The sequence below is a fragment of the Neopsephotus bourkii genome, unplaced genomic scaffold, assembly GCF_033783945.1.
Source record: "Neopsephotus bourkii isolate Nb327-2 ecotype Australia unplaced genomic scaffold, CSIRO-AGI_Nbou_v1 NB_1526, whole genome shotgun sequence".
In the NCBI taxonomy this organism is placed as follows: Eukaryota; Metazoa; Chordata; class Aves; order Psittaciformes; family Psittacidae; genus Neopsephotus; species Neopsephotus bourkii.
In genome coordinates this window covers 6,992,748-7,013,317 of record NW_026902002.1, presented here as the reverse complement: position 1 = coordinate 7,013,317, position 20,570 = coordinate 6,992,748, and the positions used below count along the sequence as shown (strand labels likewise).

The 20,570-nt window shown below is 51.5% G+C and overlaps 2 protein-coding genes across 3 annotated transcripts in view; one reads left to right on the top strand and one right to left on the bottom strand.

Moving 5' to 3' along the window:
- The window catches only part of TNS1 (tensin 1), a 118,055-nt gene that overhangs the window by 18,269 nt on the left and 79,216 nt on the right, over positions 1-20,570 (top strand). The window lies entirely within an intron of this gene.
- Positions 140-20,273, bottom strand: ARPC2 (actin related protein 2/3 complex subunit 2). Of its 2 annotated transcripts, XM_061370222.1 has the most exons (10): positions 20,072-20,273; positions 10,499-10,533; positions 9,394-9,506; positions 7,345-7,390; positions 6,591-6,777; positions 6,078-6,171; positions 3,662-3,788; positions 2,013-2,113; positions 1,489-1,589; positions 140-583 (listed from the first exon to the last, which is right to left on the bottom strand). In XM_061370222.1, exons 1-10 carry the CDS (start codon positions 20,143-20,145, stop codon positions 559-561), a joined length of 903 nt encoding a protein of 300 aa, XP_061226206.1. In that variant the 5' UTR covers positions 20,146-20,273; the 3' UTR covers positions 140-558. The 2 variants fall into 2 exon arrangements, with proteins under 2 accessions (XP_061226206.1, XP_061226207.1); XM_061370223.1 differs by lacking the exon at positions 10,499-10,533 and having other exon boundaries at positions 20,072-20,193.

The window sequence follows — 20,570 nt, the reverse complement described above, 5'->3', positions numbered from 1 at the left end:
TAACGCAACAGGCTACTTGCTCCAGAACTAATTGGCTCTGGATACTGGATACTGTCATTATACAGCAAATAGCAGGCCCTTTGCATCTGTGACTTCAAATATGGCCACATACGTTGACAAGCCAAAGCCCCACAGCCCCTTAAGATAGAAAGATCTCCTTTATTAATGAACCCCAACAGTATTTCTTCAGATACAGGAGTTTTGAACTCAAATACTCAGAAGAAAACGAGTTAATATTGCATTATTCTCATAAGAAATACTGCAACTTATCTGTGGTAACATATTGCAAAGCGAAACAGCTTGAAAAGAAAAAAAAACATTAAAAAAGAAAAGAAATTAAGTCAATCAAACTGGAATTAAGGTTTTTGTTTCTTGGAACGATCGAGTCCTCGCAAGCACAGCTCGTTTCTGCAGATTACTCCCCAAACTGTCGTACAAACAGACCCCGATTGCTTGAATTCCTTATGAGCCCACAGAGGTGCAACATTAAAAGCTACGATTATCAGGTAGCAAGTGCCCCAACCTTCGTCCTCCACGGCAGCCTCAGGGAGCCTGGCGTTAACGGGTTGTGAACGTCTTCCCCCTGGAAGGATGCAGAGAGAGGTCAGCATGGCCCCAGCGCTGTTCTGGGGGCCCCAGGGTGGCTTTTGGAGGGGCACAAGCTTGCACTGAGCTCTCGGAGCCAGGCAGGCACTGCTGGTTCAGAGCTTGCAGGCATTTGTGGCTGCAGAACCAGGTTATGGGGCTGTGTGGAAGGGCTGGCCTTTGCACAGGGGGCAACCCTGCTGCCCTGGATCAGAACTCACAGGGGACACACCAAGATGCACAGAAGGAGGATACCAAGGGGTCTATCAGCAGAGGGAAAGGGACCCCAGGGAAATGTGCTCATGCAACTGCTCTCCTCCACTCACTTGTCCTGGGCTGCTTTATTCACAAGAGGGAGCCAGCCAGCCAGCCTGGTGGCCTGGGAGTGCTCCTGGCCTCAAGGCCAAGGAGCTGCAGACAGTGGGCAGTAGGAACCTGCTCCAGCAACCACAAACCCCCAGGAAGGACCTGGCCCTTGTCCCCACACGAGCTGGAGCTGCCCCCAGAGCAGATCCCAGAGTCAGCTTTAATACAAGAGAGGAAAAGCCCCATGAATGCCCCGGCGGGCTCAGGGTGGAGGACAATGGAAACACCAGGGCTCGCAGAGCCATGTACAGAAGTTGTATGCAAAAGACTTGTTGGCCCAGGGTCTGCCACACACCCTGCTCCTGAAAGGATGCATGAGGCAGCAAGTGTGATGGAGGTAGTAGAGGGGTCCAACCTTTCACCTTGAAGCACCCAGGCAAGCACCTCTCTGTGAAACACCCCCTTTCTCTCTCAGATGGGAGTCCCAGCAGACCAGCCCCTGGTCTGGTCACCCCCACAGCATCCCAGCCCTCCCAAGGCTGGAATATGCCAAGGTGAGAATAAGCAAACTCCTGGCTGGCAGAGCTTGTTACTCACGTGATTGTTTTCATTTCTTTCTTCTCTGCGTCTGGACGGGCACGGTTCAGCACCTTGAGGAAATCTGATGTTTTCGCCCTCATCCGCGTGTGAATATAGGCCTGTGTTTCATTGGGGAAAAAGGGGAACACGTGAGGATCCTGTTTTCACAAATAAGATTTCAGGACACGGGGTAGGAGCTCTCTGCTCCTTGGGAAAACACCTGAGTGTGAGGGGAGTCCAGGAGGCAGTAGCTCCCCTGAACAATTACCCTCATTTCTGTTCCCAGAAAGAAAGGAAATCAGGTCCAAAAGGGAGAAGTCTTGGTTCACTGCTACAGGGAGCAAACACAGGTACTGCCTGTGCCATAGAGCAGGGAGAACGTGATGATGCATCACTTGCCACCCCTGCATGACAGGGTAGGGCAATGCCAGACCCTAAGTGAGCTCTTAGGGGAGCACCCATGCCCCACGTTCCTCCCCAGCAGCACACAGGTTAGATGGGCTGAAGCTGCCCTGTATCCCCCAGCTCCATCCCATCAGTACCTTCGAGCACTTGATGTGATAGTGCAGGTAGTCCCGGAATGTGTGGATCAGGTTTATGGTGTTGTCTCTGGCAGCAGCATTGGTGTGACGGGGGAACAGCACTGAAAGAAGAGGGCAACACAGACTGTTAATGCCTCTTGAGGCTACCAACGAGCTTCAGGTTCCTCCAGTGCTGGAGGCTTCAGTGTGCTGCTCCAAATAACTACTCTGCTCTCTGCAGAGAGCCCTTAACACCAAGATTAAGCAGCACTTCTGATGTTAAACACAAGGCTTAGCAGCACTTTCCCACATCTCCCACAGCAGCCTGGACACAGCCACTGCCTTCTAGAGGACACAGACAAGGCCAAGTGCCCAGAGATGACGGCACTGCAGGAAACTGCATGATGCTACTTCAGTACCCGGGAGGAGCAAACGGAAGAGAGAGCTGGGAAGCAGACAAGGAAGGCAGATCCAGTCTGCCCTTGGGTCTTGAAATCAGCTGTGGGTCCCTGCCTGGCAGCTTGCTAGCCCTGTGACACAGCCACACTTGGTTATAGCCAGGGCTGGGCTCGTAGCTGGCTCCTTCCACTGGCTGGGGCTGTGTTCAGTGTCCCAGATCCAAGGGCTGAAAGACCTTTTTGTCTGGGCGATGATCTCACCTGGGACTGTCAGATCAGATAACACGGAAACTGTGTCTCAACAAGAATGAAGTTTTGCTCATGTCCTAAACCTGCTGTCAGACAGCCCTCCCATAGCTGATGAGCTGCTCTAACCTTGAGGCACCATTCCCATCACGGGGGGGGGGGTGCAGTGCTAGCCTCACCTTCCGGGCAGTGCCTGTGCTCCACATCTGAGCTCCGAACTGTAGGAATGTCAGCCTGTCAGACCCTAACCCTGATCCCCAATTTCTCTGGAAAAGACCTTTCCCTGTGGACAGGACAGGGTTTGGTCTCCTCAGCTCAGCCCTAAGCAGCGCTGCCCAGGAGGAGGCGATCACTCTGCTGGCCAGCACCTCTGCAGGCAGGGGAAAGGCTTATCAGGGATGGGACTGTTTGGCCCAGAGCAAAGAGGCAGAGCTGGAGAAACAGAACTCACTGCCCTGCTCCTGCTCTCATTGCCTCTGCTGAGCAAGCACTGCACAGGTACCTGCAGCTGGACAAGCAACAGATAAATACACTTGCATGAAAGCACCCACAAAAAACCTCCATTTTCCACAGTATCACAGCAGAGCCACCCTTCCCCTGCTCCCAAATGCTGAGCTTATTTCCTAGGCAGACACAGAATGGTTAGGGTTGGAAAGGACCTTAAGATCATCTAGTTCCAAACCCCCTGCCATGGGCAGGGACACCTCACACTGAACCGTATCACCCAAGGCCTCATCCAACCTGGCCTGCCTTGAACACTGCCAGGGATGGAGCATTCACAACCTCCCTGGGCAACCCATTAACAGCTCACTGCTTCCACACCTCATCCACAGCAGAGCTGAGGTGACCTGACACAGCAAAGGGACACACCGAAGGGGGCAAACAGTGAGAACACAACCCCAGAGTCACTGCAGCTCCAACGACCCATCTGAACGCTCAGGGAAGGTGAATCCCTCTTTGCTTTTCACGCAGCAGCAGGAACCTCTCTCCCCCCAAGCGTCCCCACGCCTCAGAGCTGCCTCTTACCAAAGGTGATGTAGCCAATATTGTCGCCAACGGCCGCGTCTGTGTCTTTCAGCTCCAAGGGCGGCTCCCTGTGGCTGAAGAGCACTTGTGGGGCTGTGTGACTGGCCCGGCGACCCTCCTTGAACTCCTGAGCAAGACAAAGCGAATGTGAGTCCCTCCGAGGCCTTCCAGCTACACACACAGAAAGCAAAATGGGTTTCCCCAGTCCCACAGGGCACTAAGCGGGAGGTTTCCCAGCTTTCCCTGAATGGGATGAGTCCCCAGGAAAACCAGAACAAATCAAATGGCTGCACCAGGTCTGGGGTGGCTTTTGGCATCTTCCTTCCAGCCATGGGTGTTTTGTGGAAGGGACACCTCAGCCTGAGCAAGTGCATGGAACAGCACAGCTCCTGCTGGGAAGTCAACACCATCGTTGCTTCCAGTGAAACGGGGCAGCACCCATCACCCCACAGGAAATGAAGCTCTCAGAAAGGGCTGTGAGGCAAGGGCTCCATTGCACCTCATGTAAAGATCTGAGTGTTTGAAAAAGTATCTCCCACCAGGAAACTTCACCTCAGCATTAGGAGACATCCATGGCGTTTGAAGCTTTGCCTGCAAAGCCTGCTCCTCCTAACGCTTCTCTACACCTTGAAACAATACTTCCAGGCAGGGAGATGCCTTCCATCAGGGAATGTCTCTGACAGCAGCATGACCCCCACCTCACATGAAATGAACTGGCCCTCCATTTCAGGAATTACATGACTGTCCCTATGCGGAGCTGGGAAAGTCCAGACACCATTCTCCTGCCCCAAGGCAAGGCAGCCTCCCCTCTGCCTCACTGACCACCAGCCCAACCTACAGATCATCAGTCAGCCCTGGCCTCTCCCCCCTGCAGAGCACAGCTCACACTGGGGAGGACAGAAACATCCGTGCCCCTTTTAGAGAACAGAGTAGTTCACTGGGGTTTCCTTAATGAAATGCATAGCTTGCACTTCTGCCTGCTCATGTCGGAGAGTGAAATGTTTCAGGTGGCTTCGCTGGTTAGCTGATGGTCAGATTTCCTCCATGAGAGAGCCCAGATGAGCAGCCACCATGCCCGACTGGGCTGGGTTATGCAAGAGCAACAGCTGGAGGCAAGGAGCCATTGTGACTCAGAGTGGAAATTCTTGTGACTGGGGAAGAGCAGAGTGTGCTGTTGTAAACCCACGAACTTGAGACATGGAGACTCTGGGACATCCACTGCCTTGAAGCCCTGTCACCTCCCCACGAGCCTTGCAAACCCTGTTTTGCTCACTTCACACCTCCCTCCCAGTTTTAAAAGCTCTATTCCAGGCTATGGGATATGCTGGTGGGATACAGCTCAAAGCTAGAGCAGATGTCCTGTCCACAGCAAAGAACAGAGACAGCAGAGCTGTGAGATATGACTCTCATCGCAACAGACCCTGTTCTAATGACCCCAACGCACGTAAACTGGTATCCAGCAGACTGAACCAGTAAGTTACTGTCTATGAGGCTGTCGGCAGCATGGCCTGGCACCCCTGAATGGATGAGCTAAAGATCCTCCAGCCCTGGATCACCCTGCAGGGCCCTTCTCCACAGCTGTGCCCACACAGGAGGCTCCCTGGGTGCTTTAACAGACACAAGGTGAGCTAGGTGGGCCAGGGACATGGATCACACCCTGTACCAGCATGCACAAAGCCTTCCCTAGCTGCAAGCAAATGTCTCGATCTCCATAGGCTGCAAGCAGTCACTAACAGACATGAAAAGTGTTTACTATGGACCTCTTAACACTTCCCAGCTAAACAGCAGTTGCAAAGGGTAGCTGAGCTCAGAAGTACTTGGTATTATGACTGATTCAAGCCCACAAACTAAGCAAATCCATAGCTCTGAAAATCTCAAATTCAGAGCTTATTGCAGCACGTGGGAGCAGCCACACTGAGCTGGAGCCTCCCTGCAGCATTTGAGCATCAGCAGGAGCAAGCTTTGAGGTGAAGACAACTCTCAGCATCACCCCAGGCATGGCACATCATCACCTCGCCCCTTCTTCTCCCTCTCCATCCTCCCTACCACGCTCAGCTCCTCAGCTGGCTGGCGATCCCTACACCACAGCTAGCTGCACTGCAAGGCCTCAGGGTGGATACTGAAGCATTCACCATGGTGTGTCTCATTCTGTAACACATAATCTTTGGTTGTTTGTACAAGCAAGACCATCAATAATGAAGATGCCAGTGCAAGAGCCTGGATTACAAAATACACCGCCTATGTCTATTAACATGTTTTTTCCATCCCAGTGGAGCCTGGAGCCTTGCAAAGCATTTCTGTACATTAAATTGCCTGTGAGCTCACTTTAGCCTAACATCTGCTTCCTTGGCTGCTGCAAGCATGAAGGCATCTGAATGGAAGACCAGATCCTTTCCCTGTAATTCAGTTTCCATACCTGCATAAACACCTTCCCGATCACCACGTCATCGTCATCCTTAAATACCGTGCTGAACACAACCGTCACACGGTCCTTTTTTGCCTCGACGTACCTGCAGGTGGGCAAGAGAGGGGAACCCAGCTGTGAACAGGAGCTAAGCAGAATGGGGAAGCAACCGTGTGATGAGGTTAAGCACATCCAACAACCGTTCACAGGCCCGCCTGCCAAAAATTTCCCCTCCCTCAAGACAGTATTTACACAGGGAGCAAAACACTTCTGTTGCGAGCAGTCAGTTCCTCTCCTGCGTGCAGCCACAAGTGCTGCCACTAACAGAGACTTGTGTAACAAGTCTGCAGCCCAAGGGATGAGCATTACCCTCACTGGATACTTCTGACAGCCTACGACAGGCCCTTAATATCCTGCCAAAGTATTTTGGATTTCCTGACTTTCCAGCACAACCTACAGCTGCGAGCAGAAGCAGAGTGTACTGAAAGCTGTCCAACTCCCGTGCTGCTTGGTTGGAACACTTACATTGTCTCATCGTCCCTGTAGTGGATGACAGCTCTTTTTTCTCCTTCTTTGCCCTCTTCCTGGAATTTGAAATACTTCTCAAAGACTGAAGCAAAGCAGTTGCGCTTCAACATGCCAGCTTGGTGCACGACAGCGTCCTTGTCTGCGGGGAGGTTCTCCAGGTCGTAGAGCAAAGAGACATTGTAACCTGGGGATGGACAACCACTAAACTTAATAATACCTTAATGAAGCCAGCAGCGTTTTCCAGAGAGAGAGATACCTTAAGTCCCACCTTTGCTTTAAGCCCCCCCACAAAGCCCCAGGGGTGACTGCTTCCCACTCCAAGCACAGCCAGAAGCCATGCCTGAACTCGATGTGTGGCCATGGCAACGCTCCTAGGGCTCCTTCCCAAGCTCCCAGATGCATGTGCTGGCTGAACTGCTCCCAAGTTTCTGCAGTGAGTAGGAAGCGAGGCTGTCACAGGTAACCATGGTTTTCCTGTGCCTCACAAAGCGTCTCTGAGCAGAACAAAGACCCCAACTGTGAGGAACAGAGACTTCCTGGAGGAGGGCTGCATCAAGAATTACAGCTTGTGCTGCAAGCTGCTTCAGCCCTGCTGTACCTGAGCTACCTTTTAAATTGCCATTCATTGTACAGAGCGCCCAACATATCAAACTCTTGAAGTGCAGCCTTCATTTGAGCGTTTCTGGGGCAATTTAAGTAATTTTTGAATTGCATTCACATACACACAGAGTAAATGTTATTGCAGGGTTACCTGATTCAGGATTTATCAAGTAGTTTCCATAGACTTTCTTCAATACCTACGAAAAAAAATTACACATTGAGAGCACAAGCTATCAAGAGCTGTTTCCTTCTGCACAGCCCCGGCCATGTTTGGTCTCCAACCAGAAACAGCAAATTACAGCATCTGCCTCCTCTAGTCTAATTAAGCTTAGATAAATATTAAGTCATCAGCTTCTAGTACTATTGGCTACTCCTGCTCTAGGCAGAGCACCCTGAGCTCCACTCACAGGGACACACTGCAGGACAGAACTCAAAGCTGGAACTTTTTAAAGTTCTTGCCAGAACTGACCTTGCACGGGGAGGAAAACCCTTTCCATATGCTTGGTATCTTTAAAGAGCTGTCAGCAGAGCTTGGTGCAACAGCTCTGAGGGCTACAACCCTTCTGCCCATTCAAAGGCAGGTGCAAAGCACACCCTGTTCCTCTCCCTGCAGGAAGGCAAGTTCAGAGCTGGGATCAGGCACGGTGTGATCCCAGTGTGACCAGGCAATCCCCTGCCCTGCCTCAGCCTATTGCATGGGACAGATGGGAATGGAGAAGAAGCTGCCAGGCAGCTTGGATGCCTCCCAGGAGCACAGCTGCCTACAGCACAGCGAAAACCTTTCTTCAAACATAATCACTGCTGAATTCTACATCAATGACACTTTCCAACTGAGCCACAGCTCTGTGTCAATGAGGTGGCCAGGAACAGGAGGTATTTCATACAGAAGGTAACAATGCTGTGGCAGAACTGGCCCTCCTGGGATGACACCCACCACCACGAGAGGATACACTGGCTCTCTGTGTGCTAGCAGGGAGCCTCTCTCCTCTCAGCAGGGAGCCAGCCTGCCTGCCTGCACCAGCTCAGGGGGATGCTTTGTCTTAGCAGGAACCCCACTTTGTGCTCTTCACAGTGGGGTTTCACCCAAGACAGAGCAGAAACAAGCTCCATCATCTCCATGGAAGCACAGAAAGCAGCAGTTTGCTAACTGGCAATTAAAAAATGCAATTTCTATTTAGCCAGCACTCCCAAGGCAGTTCTTCAGGGATCCCCTTTTCCTCTAAAAGCTTGGGAAGTTGCCTTCTACCACCGCCACAATGGCTGCTGGTGCACAGTGGTGTCAGCCACTCACCCACCACAGTTCTCCTGGGATCACACACCAGACCAACCCTCACTGAACAGCAGTACCTTCCAAAGCAGGCAATGCTGCTCCTTGAAAGCTCTGCACAGAGGAACCAGGAAAGCAGGACACTTAGTCACATTTATTCTGATGTTTGTAGGCCTCGCAGGAATTAACTTTGGGTTCAGATCACCTCTGGTGCTTCTCACCAGAGTCAGGATAAACTCATGGAGCATTCCCTTGTTTTCCTCCCAGAGCAGACACCCAGAGGCAAAACCCTGCTGAAGAGCCTTGGGTGAACCCCCTTTGCTACCATGCGAAGATTTGAAAACTGACTCAGGAACTGAGTCACACTTCCTGCCCTGACACCCAACCACGGCTCAGAGAGGCTCCTTCTTTCTACCATAAATGGCTCTCTGCAGCCCCGGCCCATTCAGCAGGAACTGAACCTGCTGCTTCTCACAGCAGCAGCAAAAAGGGAACCAATCTGCACATGCAGAAGAAGCCCATCACCCGCTCTCAAGTGTGATTAGAGTCAGAAGAGCAGTGCCACGTGTCTCCTGATTGGTCTTGGTGCCTTCCTTTCACTTGCGGGCTCAGCACATCAGTCAGAGAAAGTATTCCTAGATGGTCAGCCCTCACACTCGTTTAGACTTTCAAAATTAATGGCACCTTTCGCCCTTCAGGCTGCAGGGTCATATAAGATAATTTCATATTCATGAGTGCACACACACTCTGCCTTTGTCTTTGAAGCACAGGGCTGCTCCGTTCACCAGCATGAGATGGGAGCACAGATACTTCCCTATGGGTTAGATAGAGATGCCTCTCTATGGGTTACACATGAGATCCATCACCACTGCAAGAACACTGCCCATGCTAAGACAGGATCCACAGGCTCAAGGCCCAGAGATGTTCACTCACCTCATCAGCACCGTGTTCCTGGAGTTCCTTGTAGAATTTCAGAGAAATACTGACCATCACTTTTGTCTTGTCTCCATTGGGGTTTGAAATATGGTAAAGGACTCCATCAAAGTCTATGAAGCAAGCAAGAGAAACGTGAGGGAACAGGAACCGGTTCCTATTTCTGAGGAGGGTTTTCTCTACACGTTCTAAGAACTGCATAAAGCAATACTGTTCCCTCCAGCCCTCGCACATACAGCAAGAGAGAAACCCATAATTAAGGAAAGTGGTACTGTCATGTAGGGAGACCTGGTATCATTCAAAGGGCTGAAACAGTTTTGACACCTGTCCATCACAGAGAGCTTTAGTCTAGTGTCATTTACTGTCCCTGACACATCCACTTGTGCTCAGCGCACACAGGATACAAACATACAGAGACAGGAGCCTTCTGGATGGCCAGCACATGAAGTGACTGACATGCCCACCAGGCCAGAGATGCAGCCTGGAGGAGAAAATGTCTCTGCCAGCAAAGGCAGCTCAGTGACTGCTGAGATAGCTTCCACTTCACTAAGAATGGGCAGGGAGGGCAGCAGGCAGGGAAAGGCAACCCTCCAGCTGCCTTCCCTATGGAGCTCTGCAGCTTACACAGATTCTTGATAACAGAAGCAAAAAATCAGCTGCTGAATGAACACTTGAACTTCCTTGGCACTTCTCATCCTGGAGAGCAAACTTCGGGCACTGAATTCATCTTGTCTGTTACCCCAAGACAGCTTTCTAACAACCCAAACCAAATGATGCTAAAGACCTGATAACAAATAGCACCAAGGGCAGGACTGAAGAAAAGGCAAGGTAAAACAGAAGACTGCACAGCAAACAAGTTGCCACCACTGAACTCATTGCTGTGGGGAAAGTCCTAGGGAAGGCAGATGGACAGAGAAAACAGTGGGGTGGCCAACAAAGCTGCAGCTCTGGGGACGCTGCAGGGAGTCCACACCATCTGCCCCTGCACAGCTCTCCTGCCCCTGCAGTGGTGCTGGGTGAATTTGGGCACACCAGGTGTAACCCTGGGCAGACCATTCAAGCCAGCCCTGTTTTTCAGAGAAGACAAGACAGCCACGGAGCTTACCTGCAAATGTTACTTCTACTGCCTCTGGTTTATTTCTAAAAAGCAAAGAAAACAAAGGAGGTAAGTGAGAACTCAGCAGCCTCCAAACTGCAAAGGAAAGAGGATTAATTTCCAATGCCTTTATTTCTCACAAGCAGCTCTACCTGGAAACCCTTCTATCTCCTGCTGTTCAACCAGCAGATAACCTTCAACAAGAGATCCTGGACTTCTCCACACTCCTGTAAGCACCAGTTTTACTCCAGATAATATAAAACAGTGCTTGAAGCTGGCAGAGATACAGCACAGACATGATACAGGTTTGGCGACAGGCTCTTTTTTAAGTTCCTGCAACTTCATGGAATGCACTCCAAGGCTGAGCTGTCCCCCCGAAATACCCCAGCATGATGCCAGCTACCTCTGTAGTGAAAAGTGTAAATCTGGGTTTTCTCTAATTCTGCCCAGTGTGGTCTCTAGGATCCCCAATAATCAACAAGGATACCGTGTGAGCCAAAGGCACATCACGTCTTACACTGTGGGCATGATGATTTAACATCTTAACAAACCCTATTTGCCAGCTCGTCTGTGATCTGGAGAAAAGCAAGATCCCGTGAAAGATCTAACTGCTTCTGGAAAGTGATTCTGTTGGGACTGGCACAACGTAAGTGCTTTGGCAGCTCCAAGGGGACTGGTATTAACAGGTCATTTTCCAACAGGAAGCAATGCAGATACCTCCACCGCTGAGAGCAGGGGTGGAATATGAGAACAGGATGAAAATGCCAGTGTGCTACTGGTGTTTCACAGCATCTCTCTGTTTATTCTTCAAATCCTGGTTATTAACAGCGTACGGGCTGCTGCGCTGCTAACAGAAATCCAGCCTCTAGAACAGGTCATTCACACCTGTCTGAACCAACACACTGCAATAATTCCCCACACCAAAGCGAGTGTGTTGAGGCAGCCTTGTGGTCTCAACTACGCTGCCCAGAGGCCAACTTCAACCTTTTTGCCAAAACTTGCTCTGTCCATGCACGTGGATGCTGCTGGGGACCAGCAGAACACACACTGAGAAGGATGTATGGGGGAAGCCATGACTCAGTATCTGCCTCCTCTCACCATATTCTGGAAAGGTTTTAATGATTTGGTATTTGTTTACTCCCCAGCACTGTTCTTCCATCAGCTCTTCTGCAGACAGCCTCATTCCCAGAGGTCAGGAATGACCACCATGTGCCAAAACACAAGATGGACAATGCAGGGAGACCAAGGCATTGAACAGCAATGATCCCAGACCATGCACTGGGTCAGTGACATTTTACTAGGGTGACAAGGGAGGAATTAACCCCCCAGCCACAGATCCTAAGTGGAAACAATGAGGTGTTGCTGCCTCTTGAAAGTTATTAGCTGTGAAAAGCAACAGCCTTTTTTGCTGGGAGACTCAAGAGCCTCTCTTTTGTGCTGCATCACTGAAGATGAAAACCACACACTTGAAAGAAGCAGTGTGAGTGTACCTGAGGCAGGCCTTTTAGCTTAAGCGCCGTACCAGCTACCTGTGACCTTCTCTTGCTCTCATCTCCTGTTCCCAGCTGGGCCTGAGACAGAGGCTCAAAAGGCTTTGTATTTAACTTGGGCTCTTGGAAAGGGGAGCAATTCCCTAAGCCGCACCCAAGCCACTTCTGCTCACTGAGGACTGCTCAGAGCAGAGATAAAAGAAAACCCCACTGATCCCACTTGGTCAATTGATGCAGACGTGTTCCTCTTTTAGAGCACCACACTCAGACTTGGGAATCAGCTTGGATGGCAGTATAATTTCTTTATAAAAAAAGAAACCTATGTAGGAAGTTTTAAAGATAGCACAGTCAGGCACATGAGAGCCAGGAATATTAAAGAGGACGCATCCCCAAGCCTCTGTTCCATCTTCTCAAAGCTCCACCATTCAAGCCCTGTTCCATGCACACGGAGCTGACGTCTCCCAGAGCCACGGCTCCCAGCAAAGCCTCTGAACACAGCACCTCCCTCCTAGAAAGGCAGGGAAGCAACTGACAGCCAGCCCCTGGAGTGCCTAGGAAGGACAATTCCCTTGCTCGCACACTGAGTACCACAGGGGATGACAGGAAGATCGTGCTGGAGACCACATACCCACATACCCAAAGACAGTTAATGTCCCTCTGCAGGAGAGAGTGCCTTTGTTCTGCACACAAAAGCTTACTGCTAACACAGCCCCGTTTTTAAGCCTTTCATTGAACAAGCATAATTTCTTAGAGAAGTTACTTTAACAGTTATTTCCCAAGTGGCTTGGTTTTTGTGCATGGGGATGGCAAGATATTGAAGAGAGAAGTAGGTAACTGGGCAGAACTTTGGGTGCTGAATATCCCCTCACTTCCTGGTACAGCCTCAGTGAAGCAAGCACTCACGTGAGCCACAAACAGAGCTCCTTGCAGCCACACTAGGCCTGTCATCTCCTGCAGGGTGGGCCTTCTACCTCACCTGGCACACACCTGAGTAACCCAGGCCTGTTCTGGCCCAGGGGAGGACAGAGCACAGCATCAGAAGTGTGGCTGGGAATGGAGTAAGCTCTCTAAGTCCTTCACAGTTCAATAGCCTTACAACCCCAAAGTTTAAGTGCTTCTATTTATTTTTCTGGCTCACCTCACCAGAACTATTCTGGCTGCTTAAAACATTTCTACAAAAGAAAAATCACCCCTTTTGCTGCATGTATTGTTGTTCCCCCAGGCAAAAGGGATTGGAGCTCTCACCTCCAGCCTCCCGCGGCTTCTGGACAAGTAACGGCACTGCAGGTTGCTTGCACGTGATTGCTCCCCCTCAACCCTCCACCAACCCCATCTTCTGCCAACAGAAATAGCAGCAGGGGACATGCCAAATGCCCTGCAAAGCACAGCGTATCTGCTGTGTGCGTAGCCTCCCAGGCACCCTGCTCTTGTGCAGGTGAAGGCTTCATGCAGAGGATGCACATTAGGCCTGGGACCGCGGCTGCAATGCTGCAGGGTGGGTACTGGTTACTGTCAGGTTACCGGCGTGATCTCAGAGCTCTGCCTGGTCTAACATGCTCCAGTGTCCCCTGCCTGACACTCATCCACACCATGGTGAGAATCAGCACAGAGTGACTGTCAGTCCCAGCCATCCCTTTTGTGTTTCAAAGAAGGGCTCTGGGCAGCCAGCTCATCTGGGGTTCATTTCCACCCCGGTTCAAGTCTCCGAGACCCAGACTACTCTCAAAGGATTTCAGACAGCACAGCCCATCTGTTCCTGGGGCAGAGAGCTGCTGTGACCCCTGCAAGCTCCTTACCACCAATGTTACCTGAACCACAGCTTCACCCAGGGATCCTCCCTGTTTGCTACCCTCTGCCCCACATGGACAATAAAACCAGCTCATACCAGGAATAACCAAGAGGGCTCCTCTTTGCACTAAACACTGAAGCCAGACCAGACCTTTCTGCAAAACCCTGCCTGAACTCAGATGCTAAAATGGCAGCTGTTCCCAGCAGCAGCAGTAGTCCATTTTCTGATAACACAGGTCTCAAGTCAAATCCACACCAAATCCCATCTGCCCTGAGCTTGTAACAATAAAAGACCCTGACAGGTTTTACATCTTCTTGCCTGCATTCCTCCTAGTCATCTCCAAATGGATCTTACACTCCATCTAGCTAATACAGAGCCAGATCCAAATCCAATTTTTCACCCTAGCAGAACATCCATGAGAAGTCACAATGCCCGTGGAAGGGCGCCAGCGAGCACTTAGGAACAACAGCAAATCTTCTCCTGACAGCATTTCCTCAATTTTGACTCAGACAACTTCCAAACCTCCCTGCCTCATTCTCAGGCCATGGAGGCCCTTAGCCATATGCTACGAGAAATATAAGACCAGAAGAACGAAGACTGTAATTATACAGAGCCCTCATGTTCTGTATTAAACAGACCTAAATGCAAACTTGGCCAACAATCGTACTGAAGCATCTCCCCCACATCACAATTAAGGCCTACCCAACAAGGGTGAATGACGATTATTTTAAAAGCTGCAGACATGCAGATGTTCTAAACTCTTGCCCCAGAGGAGGGGAGGGGGAAAGGAAAGGAAAGGCAGCATCTTCAAAGCTTAAAGCTTCGAGCAGAGCTTTCAGATGAGCGGAGTCGACTCACAGTGTGGAGAGAGCAAGCCAGATTCAGTGACAGACTGCAGGCTCCCGCTACAAAAAGGTCACTCCAAGAAAGAAAATTATAATCAATGTCTAAAATTATCTGAACAGTTCCTCCACCCCAGGCCTGCTCAGCTAACAAAAGCTACTCTGCATAAGCCACAGGAGTGTGTGCAACCAAAGAGCTCCCATAGCTCTGGCAGCACACCCACCACGCACTCGAGCAGGAGCCAGGCGATGCTGAGCTGTGTACGGCAGCCCCTACACGTGCCAGCTCTCCCCTCTCGGTTGTGACGCCTCTGTGGCCAAGCTTCTCCTCTGCTTTGTGCCCAGCAGCCTGGAGGAGGCTGGCTGGTAGGAAGGAGCACTGGAATTCCCAGTGGACAAAGTACAGGCTAGCCCCGCAGCACGGGTCTGCTTCCAGCCAGGTCTTTGCCCCACACATCTCAGTTCCAGATGCAGGCAGGTAGCCTGTGGTTCCCTGCTGCAGTGATCCGATGCTGGGGCAGGCCTCTGTGGAAGAGCCTTGTTTTGTGCACACCATTCACTGCGTTTCTTTAGTACAGCAGCCGATTCCCACTTTTCTTTGGTGCAAAGCAGAGGTGACTGCAGCAAGAACCATTCTCAGAGGACAAGACTTAGCAGACCCCTCTCAGGAACCTGAGATAAAAACTGAGGCTGGACTGATGACAGAACTACCTGTGGAAGCCTAATACTTTGCAGATCTGGGCTGCTCTTCCCTCCTGTTCCCTGCAATATTGCTCAAAAGTGGAGCACTGCCTAGCTCCAGACAGAGGTGGCTCATGATCCACCATTAACACAAAGTCATCTTCCCTGGTGGCTGAAGCCAGATATACCGTGGCAGCACAGGAACTATGCTCAAACATGCTCAGTCAACATGGACAGCCAAGGTCTACCACTGGTGCTGCCCATGCCATGCTGAGCCCAAGAGTACCACTTTCTGTCGGCAGCATCACCATAGCACGCCTTGGTGTCAGGCAGATGGGTTTCAGCAGGGGAGGTTGTGCTGGGGCAGATGTGTGGCTCCAGGCTAGGCTTGTGAGACCACTGAGCCAGCACCTGCCACTGCTGCTGCAGGAAGGAGATCTGATCCCTGCTCCTCAGCTGCACGATGGTGAGCAGCCTTCACACAATGAATGGGATGAGGAAACTCATCTGGGCTAAAAATACCCAGTTTTGACTGTTTAATTTTAACCTAGGTCACTTCCCCAGTGCTGTTTCCCCTGAAGCCACAAAAATGTGGCTGTGTCAGCAAGTAGGATGGAGCAGCAGAGGAGCAATCTCTGTTTTCCATGGGGTTGCTGAGCTCCCCTGAAGTGCCAGAGCCACAGATGGCCACAGCCCCTCCCGCAGGATGTTTCTCAGTGGTGCCCATCAGGACCCAAAGCTTCTCTACCCTCCCAACATGCCCAGCAGCTTCCAGATGTTCCTTAGTCTCCTCACAATGAGCTCACTCCATATGTCACATCACAGACACAAAGTTCACGCTACCAGGTTTCACCCAGCGCTCAGCCTCTCCATCTGAAAGGCTCAGCTCTACAGTCAACGAGCACCAAAGTGACCACAAATGGGAAATACCATCAAGCATACGGATGCAGCTTCAACCCAGCTCTCCAACCAGCATACAGGAACTGCTCTGCACCAGGGAAGGTCAAGCTGTTCTCCTACACAGTCATGAAGCCCTGCAGATTTGTACCTACCAAGGGCTGTAAAGAAATCAATCCTTCAACCCCCATCCAAGGGAAAAGGCACTCTGTTCTCCAGCTATGCAAATTTGTTTTCTTTTTCACAGTGGGAACATACTAAGCAACAGTTTGAGAGAGATGATTAATTTACTAGAGATTTAGGGCAGGCTATAGATGGATGGAAAATCAAACCCTGTGAACAAAGCCCTGTGCCACACTTCCACTGGGGTCAGTTAAATTAGAGCAGGACAAAACTGGGCAGTGAATCTGTTTTGGGAGGCAGTTCCTCCCCATGTGTTAAACAGAACGAGTATTCACCAGACACTGACAGAAATCATCAAAATGTTTTATACTTAAATTGTTTGTTGTTTTTTGCAGTTAGCAAAAATGATGAGAAACACCATCTTCCAATTGGTGGAGCTCATCCCCTTGAATCATGTTCCTATCAGAAATGGGAGAACCCAAGTGTGACTCCAGCTTCTTCTCAAGTCCAAATGAATTAGTCAAAGCTTATGGAACAGTTTATTCTCTTGACACCTACAAAAGCTTATGAGCTGCTTCATTTCAACACACTTGTTTCAGATACTGACCAGGTATTCCTGACTGCAGCGGTTTGGTGCTCAAAAAATTTCAGCAGGAAATTCCTAATTCAAGTAACTACAACAGGTTCTGGCAGCTTTAGACCTTCATTTTAAAACGTGGTTGGTTTAAGAAAATGGGTTTAAAACAAGAAATCGCAATATTAAATATATAAATAAAAGATGTATTGAAGTCCATTACCTGTCACCACCTTGATCTAACTACCACTGTTCAATGGAAGCTGCCCAAGGAGAGATTTCCATGGGTTTTTGCCCACCAAACCAAACTGCATCTGGAATTACCCTCTTTACAGGTGGATGCTGCCAAGATCCAAAGACCTTGTCAAGGGAGTACTCTTGGACACGAGTCAAGCCCTACCTCAAGTGCTGATCTGTGTGCAGCACTGCCAAGGCACTTTCCACACTGGGAACACCAGAGACAGCTGATGGACCTCTACAAAGAGTGGACTTTGACATACAATACAGGACAATAGTGTCATGGGCAGTCACTCCTAAACGTGACCTAGTTCTATCTGATATGGTGACATACAAAGTGTCTCTCACCTGATGGCCCAGGAAAACCCTGCAGGGAGCCATGTGTGCCTATGGGGAGCAGAAGGGAGCAACACAGCCCAAGTCACACAACAAGTCTTTGGCAAAGGATTGGGAAACAAACCCCGCCCTGCCCAACTCCCAGGCTGGTGCTGAAGCCACAAGGCACACCTGGCTCCAAGGCAACAAATACCGACAAATGCATAGTGCATTGCATCAGCTTCACTCCTGATTTAGAGAAAATGATGCAAAACCAGCTCTGTCTGAGTGTCCACATGCAGTCCTCCCGGTCATGGAACCCCTTAAGGCTAAACCTTGCCCTGACCGTCCTGTGCTGTCCCTTGGGAAAACCATCACCAACATAGTGAAATACAGGAAATGTCCTCCTGCCTCCAACTTCAGCGCCGTGAGAATGACCCCAGAACTGGAGGGAAGAGAAATTTCACATGAATAAACATTCCATGACACTCATTCCCTAAAACACGTGAAACCAAGAAGAAAATGAAATACGCTTCCCTGCACATCTCAGACCCTTGTCTCTGCCCTGCACTTGCCTTGACAAGAGGGCCACAGAATGAGCACAAAAGAAAATGCAGAAGTAAATAACTTCCTCTCTTCCAGCAACACACTCAAAGCACAGCACTTATCTAGAAATGACATCTGAAGAAAAGAACATGCCACAGATGAGTAAGAGGCAGAAGCAGAGCGCTACAAATTGATCCAGGAACAGTCTGGCTGCCAGGCAAGCATGCCAACGCAAAGTGAGGAGGCTCTGCTGTACAGTGAAAAGGGAACTTCAGGGGCCTGCAGGTTGATCAGAGTGAGCAACCCCAGCTCTGGTTACACCAAGTCAGGGTTTCAAGGTGTGTTTAAACCTGCACACTGCCACCTCCACATTTACACCAACACAGGGACACATGCACATGCCTCCCCATCCAGCAAGAGGAGTGCTTTGGTATGAACTTGTGATGAGCAAGCATTTTTGACACACACAGTTAACCTCCATACATACAATATTTCCCAGTGGATGCAGCTGTGATACCATAGCTGTCACCCAGGAGCTCTCTCTTCCCAGTTCAGTGCCTGTGCTCTGGGAGAACTTGTTGCATTAAACAATCAGGCTGAAGAAGAAGAAAACGCCTGTGAGCAGCTCAGCTACCCTGCAGGGCAGTGCAGTCTGTGAGGTTATTTTATGAAGCAAGCAGATAAATGATCGCTAAAACAAACAAAAAACCCAACCCTGTGCAACAAGTCCACCGAGAGAGGAAAGCTGAGAAAAGGGCCTCTGTCAAAGTACTGCACACAACAGGTGAGAGCATTGAAAGCTGGTGGAGAAAAAGGTGACGCAGAAAAAAGCACCTGCCTAGGGGGTCCCTTCTGGGAGTTGTGCTCTCTGAGGCACCAGGGCTGGCTCCACCCCAGAGATAACCAGCACCAGGCTTTGCTTCTCTAGGCTTTGTCTCCATACAACAGTGCCCAGTGTTACCCATGCGAGCAGGCAGTGCAACAAGCCCATGGGTAGCTCAGCTGCAGGTAAGGACATTTATACAAAGGGATGCTAACCATTCTGTGATTCTATGCTCTTCTGGGCTAAGCTGTGCTCAGATGAGCACCTTTACAGCCCCAGTGCAACACTCACAGCAAAATAATCACTAGCTCCCCAGGTACTGAGGTGTCCCAGATGCAGGCACAAATGAGTCCCCTCAGCTCACCCCCTTGAGGCCAGGACACCACTAGGCTGGCACCAGGGTCCATGGCTGACCCTTGGGCCTGCATCTCTCATCTGCATCTCAGGAAAGCAAAGGACAACAGGGTAAAATCTGCTCCCCACCCCCAAAGCAACAGGCTAAGGCCACAACTCCACACACAGGCTTCCTGTTCCTGAGCTCCCCACACACATTCTGTACCAGCGCTGGCACCATGCTGGGCCCGTTCTGATGAAGGCTGCTTTACCCAAAGCAAACATTCCTGACAATCCATCTTCCCTCCCTTCCCAACCCTCTCCTTCCCAGCTCCCTCAGCCCTCCTAACACTGCAATCTTCAGCTCCCTCTTCCTTCCCAGGGCCTGCTCGCTGCCCTAGCACTAACCACCCCATCAAGCCCTGCTCTCCCCTCCGATTCTGCCCATCCCACCTTGATTCCTCAGCCCCCAGGCTTCCCCTCTGCCAAAGATCTGATCAACTCCACGGCCTCCCCCTTAGCTACCTTCACCCAAACCACCTTCCTTCATACCAACCCTCCTCCCAGCCCTCCCACCTCGCAGCCCCGCACCCTGTCCCAGCTCTGTCCTCCTCTCTCCCAGGTCTGCATCCTACCTCAGTGCCATCCCCCACCACTCTCCAGGCTTCCATCCTGCCCTGTCATCACCCCCCCCGGCCCAGCCCCATCCTGCCTCGGCGCCCCTCTCCCCGATCAGCCCCATCCTCCGCCGGGCCCCCTCCTACACCAGCACCACCATCCCCGTCATCCGCCGGGCCGCCCCCTCTACCCAGGGGCCTGGCACATCTCTGTCCCCTCACCCCGCCCCTCCCCTCTCAGGCCCCATCCCCGTTCCCCCGCTCCTGTCCCCGCCCCGGTGAGGTGAGGCCCGGCCCGGCCCCTCTCGCTCCTACCCGGCGGCCGCGCCCTCGAACTTGAGCGTGAGGGTCTCTTCGATGATGCGGTTGTTGACCTCGAGCAGGATCATGTCGGTGCCGGGGAGGGGAGGGGCTCTCAGGGAGCCGAGGCCGGAGGGAGCCGAGCCCGCTGCGCGCACCGGGGACCCGCCCGAGCCTGCGCCGCCGCTTCCGCTACCGCGCCCGCGCGTCACGTCCGGCCGCGGCGGGGCCGGCGGGGGCTGGCGCGGGAGTGCCCGCCCCTCCGCGTGACGTCACTGGATACCCCCCCCCTCCGCCCGCGGGAGGGGAGCGGGGTACAACGGGTGACCCCCAGATGCGGTGGGGCAGGGGAAGAGGGGTGCCCCCGGGGTGGGGGTGCGCCGGGAGGTGGCGGTGTCCCCAGCTGTGGGGGCAGGAGTATGGGGTTCGCCTGGGGTATGGGGTGTCCCTAAAAGTGCGGAGGTACCCCAAGGGATGTGGGGTGCACATGGACTAAGGGGGTTCCAAAAGTGTG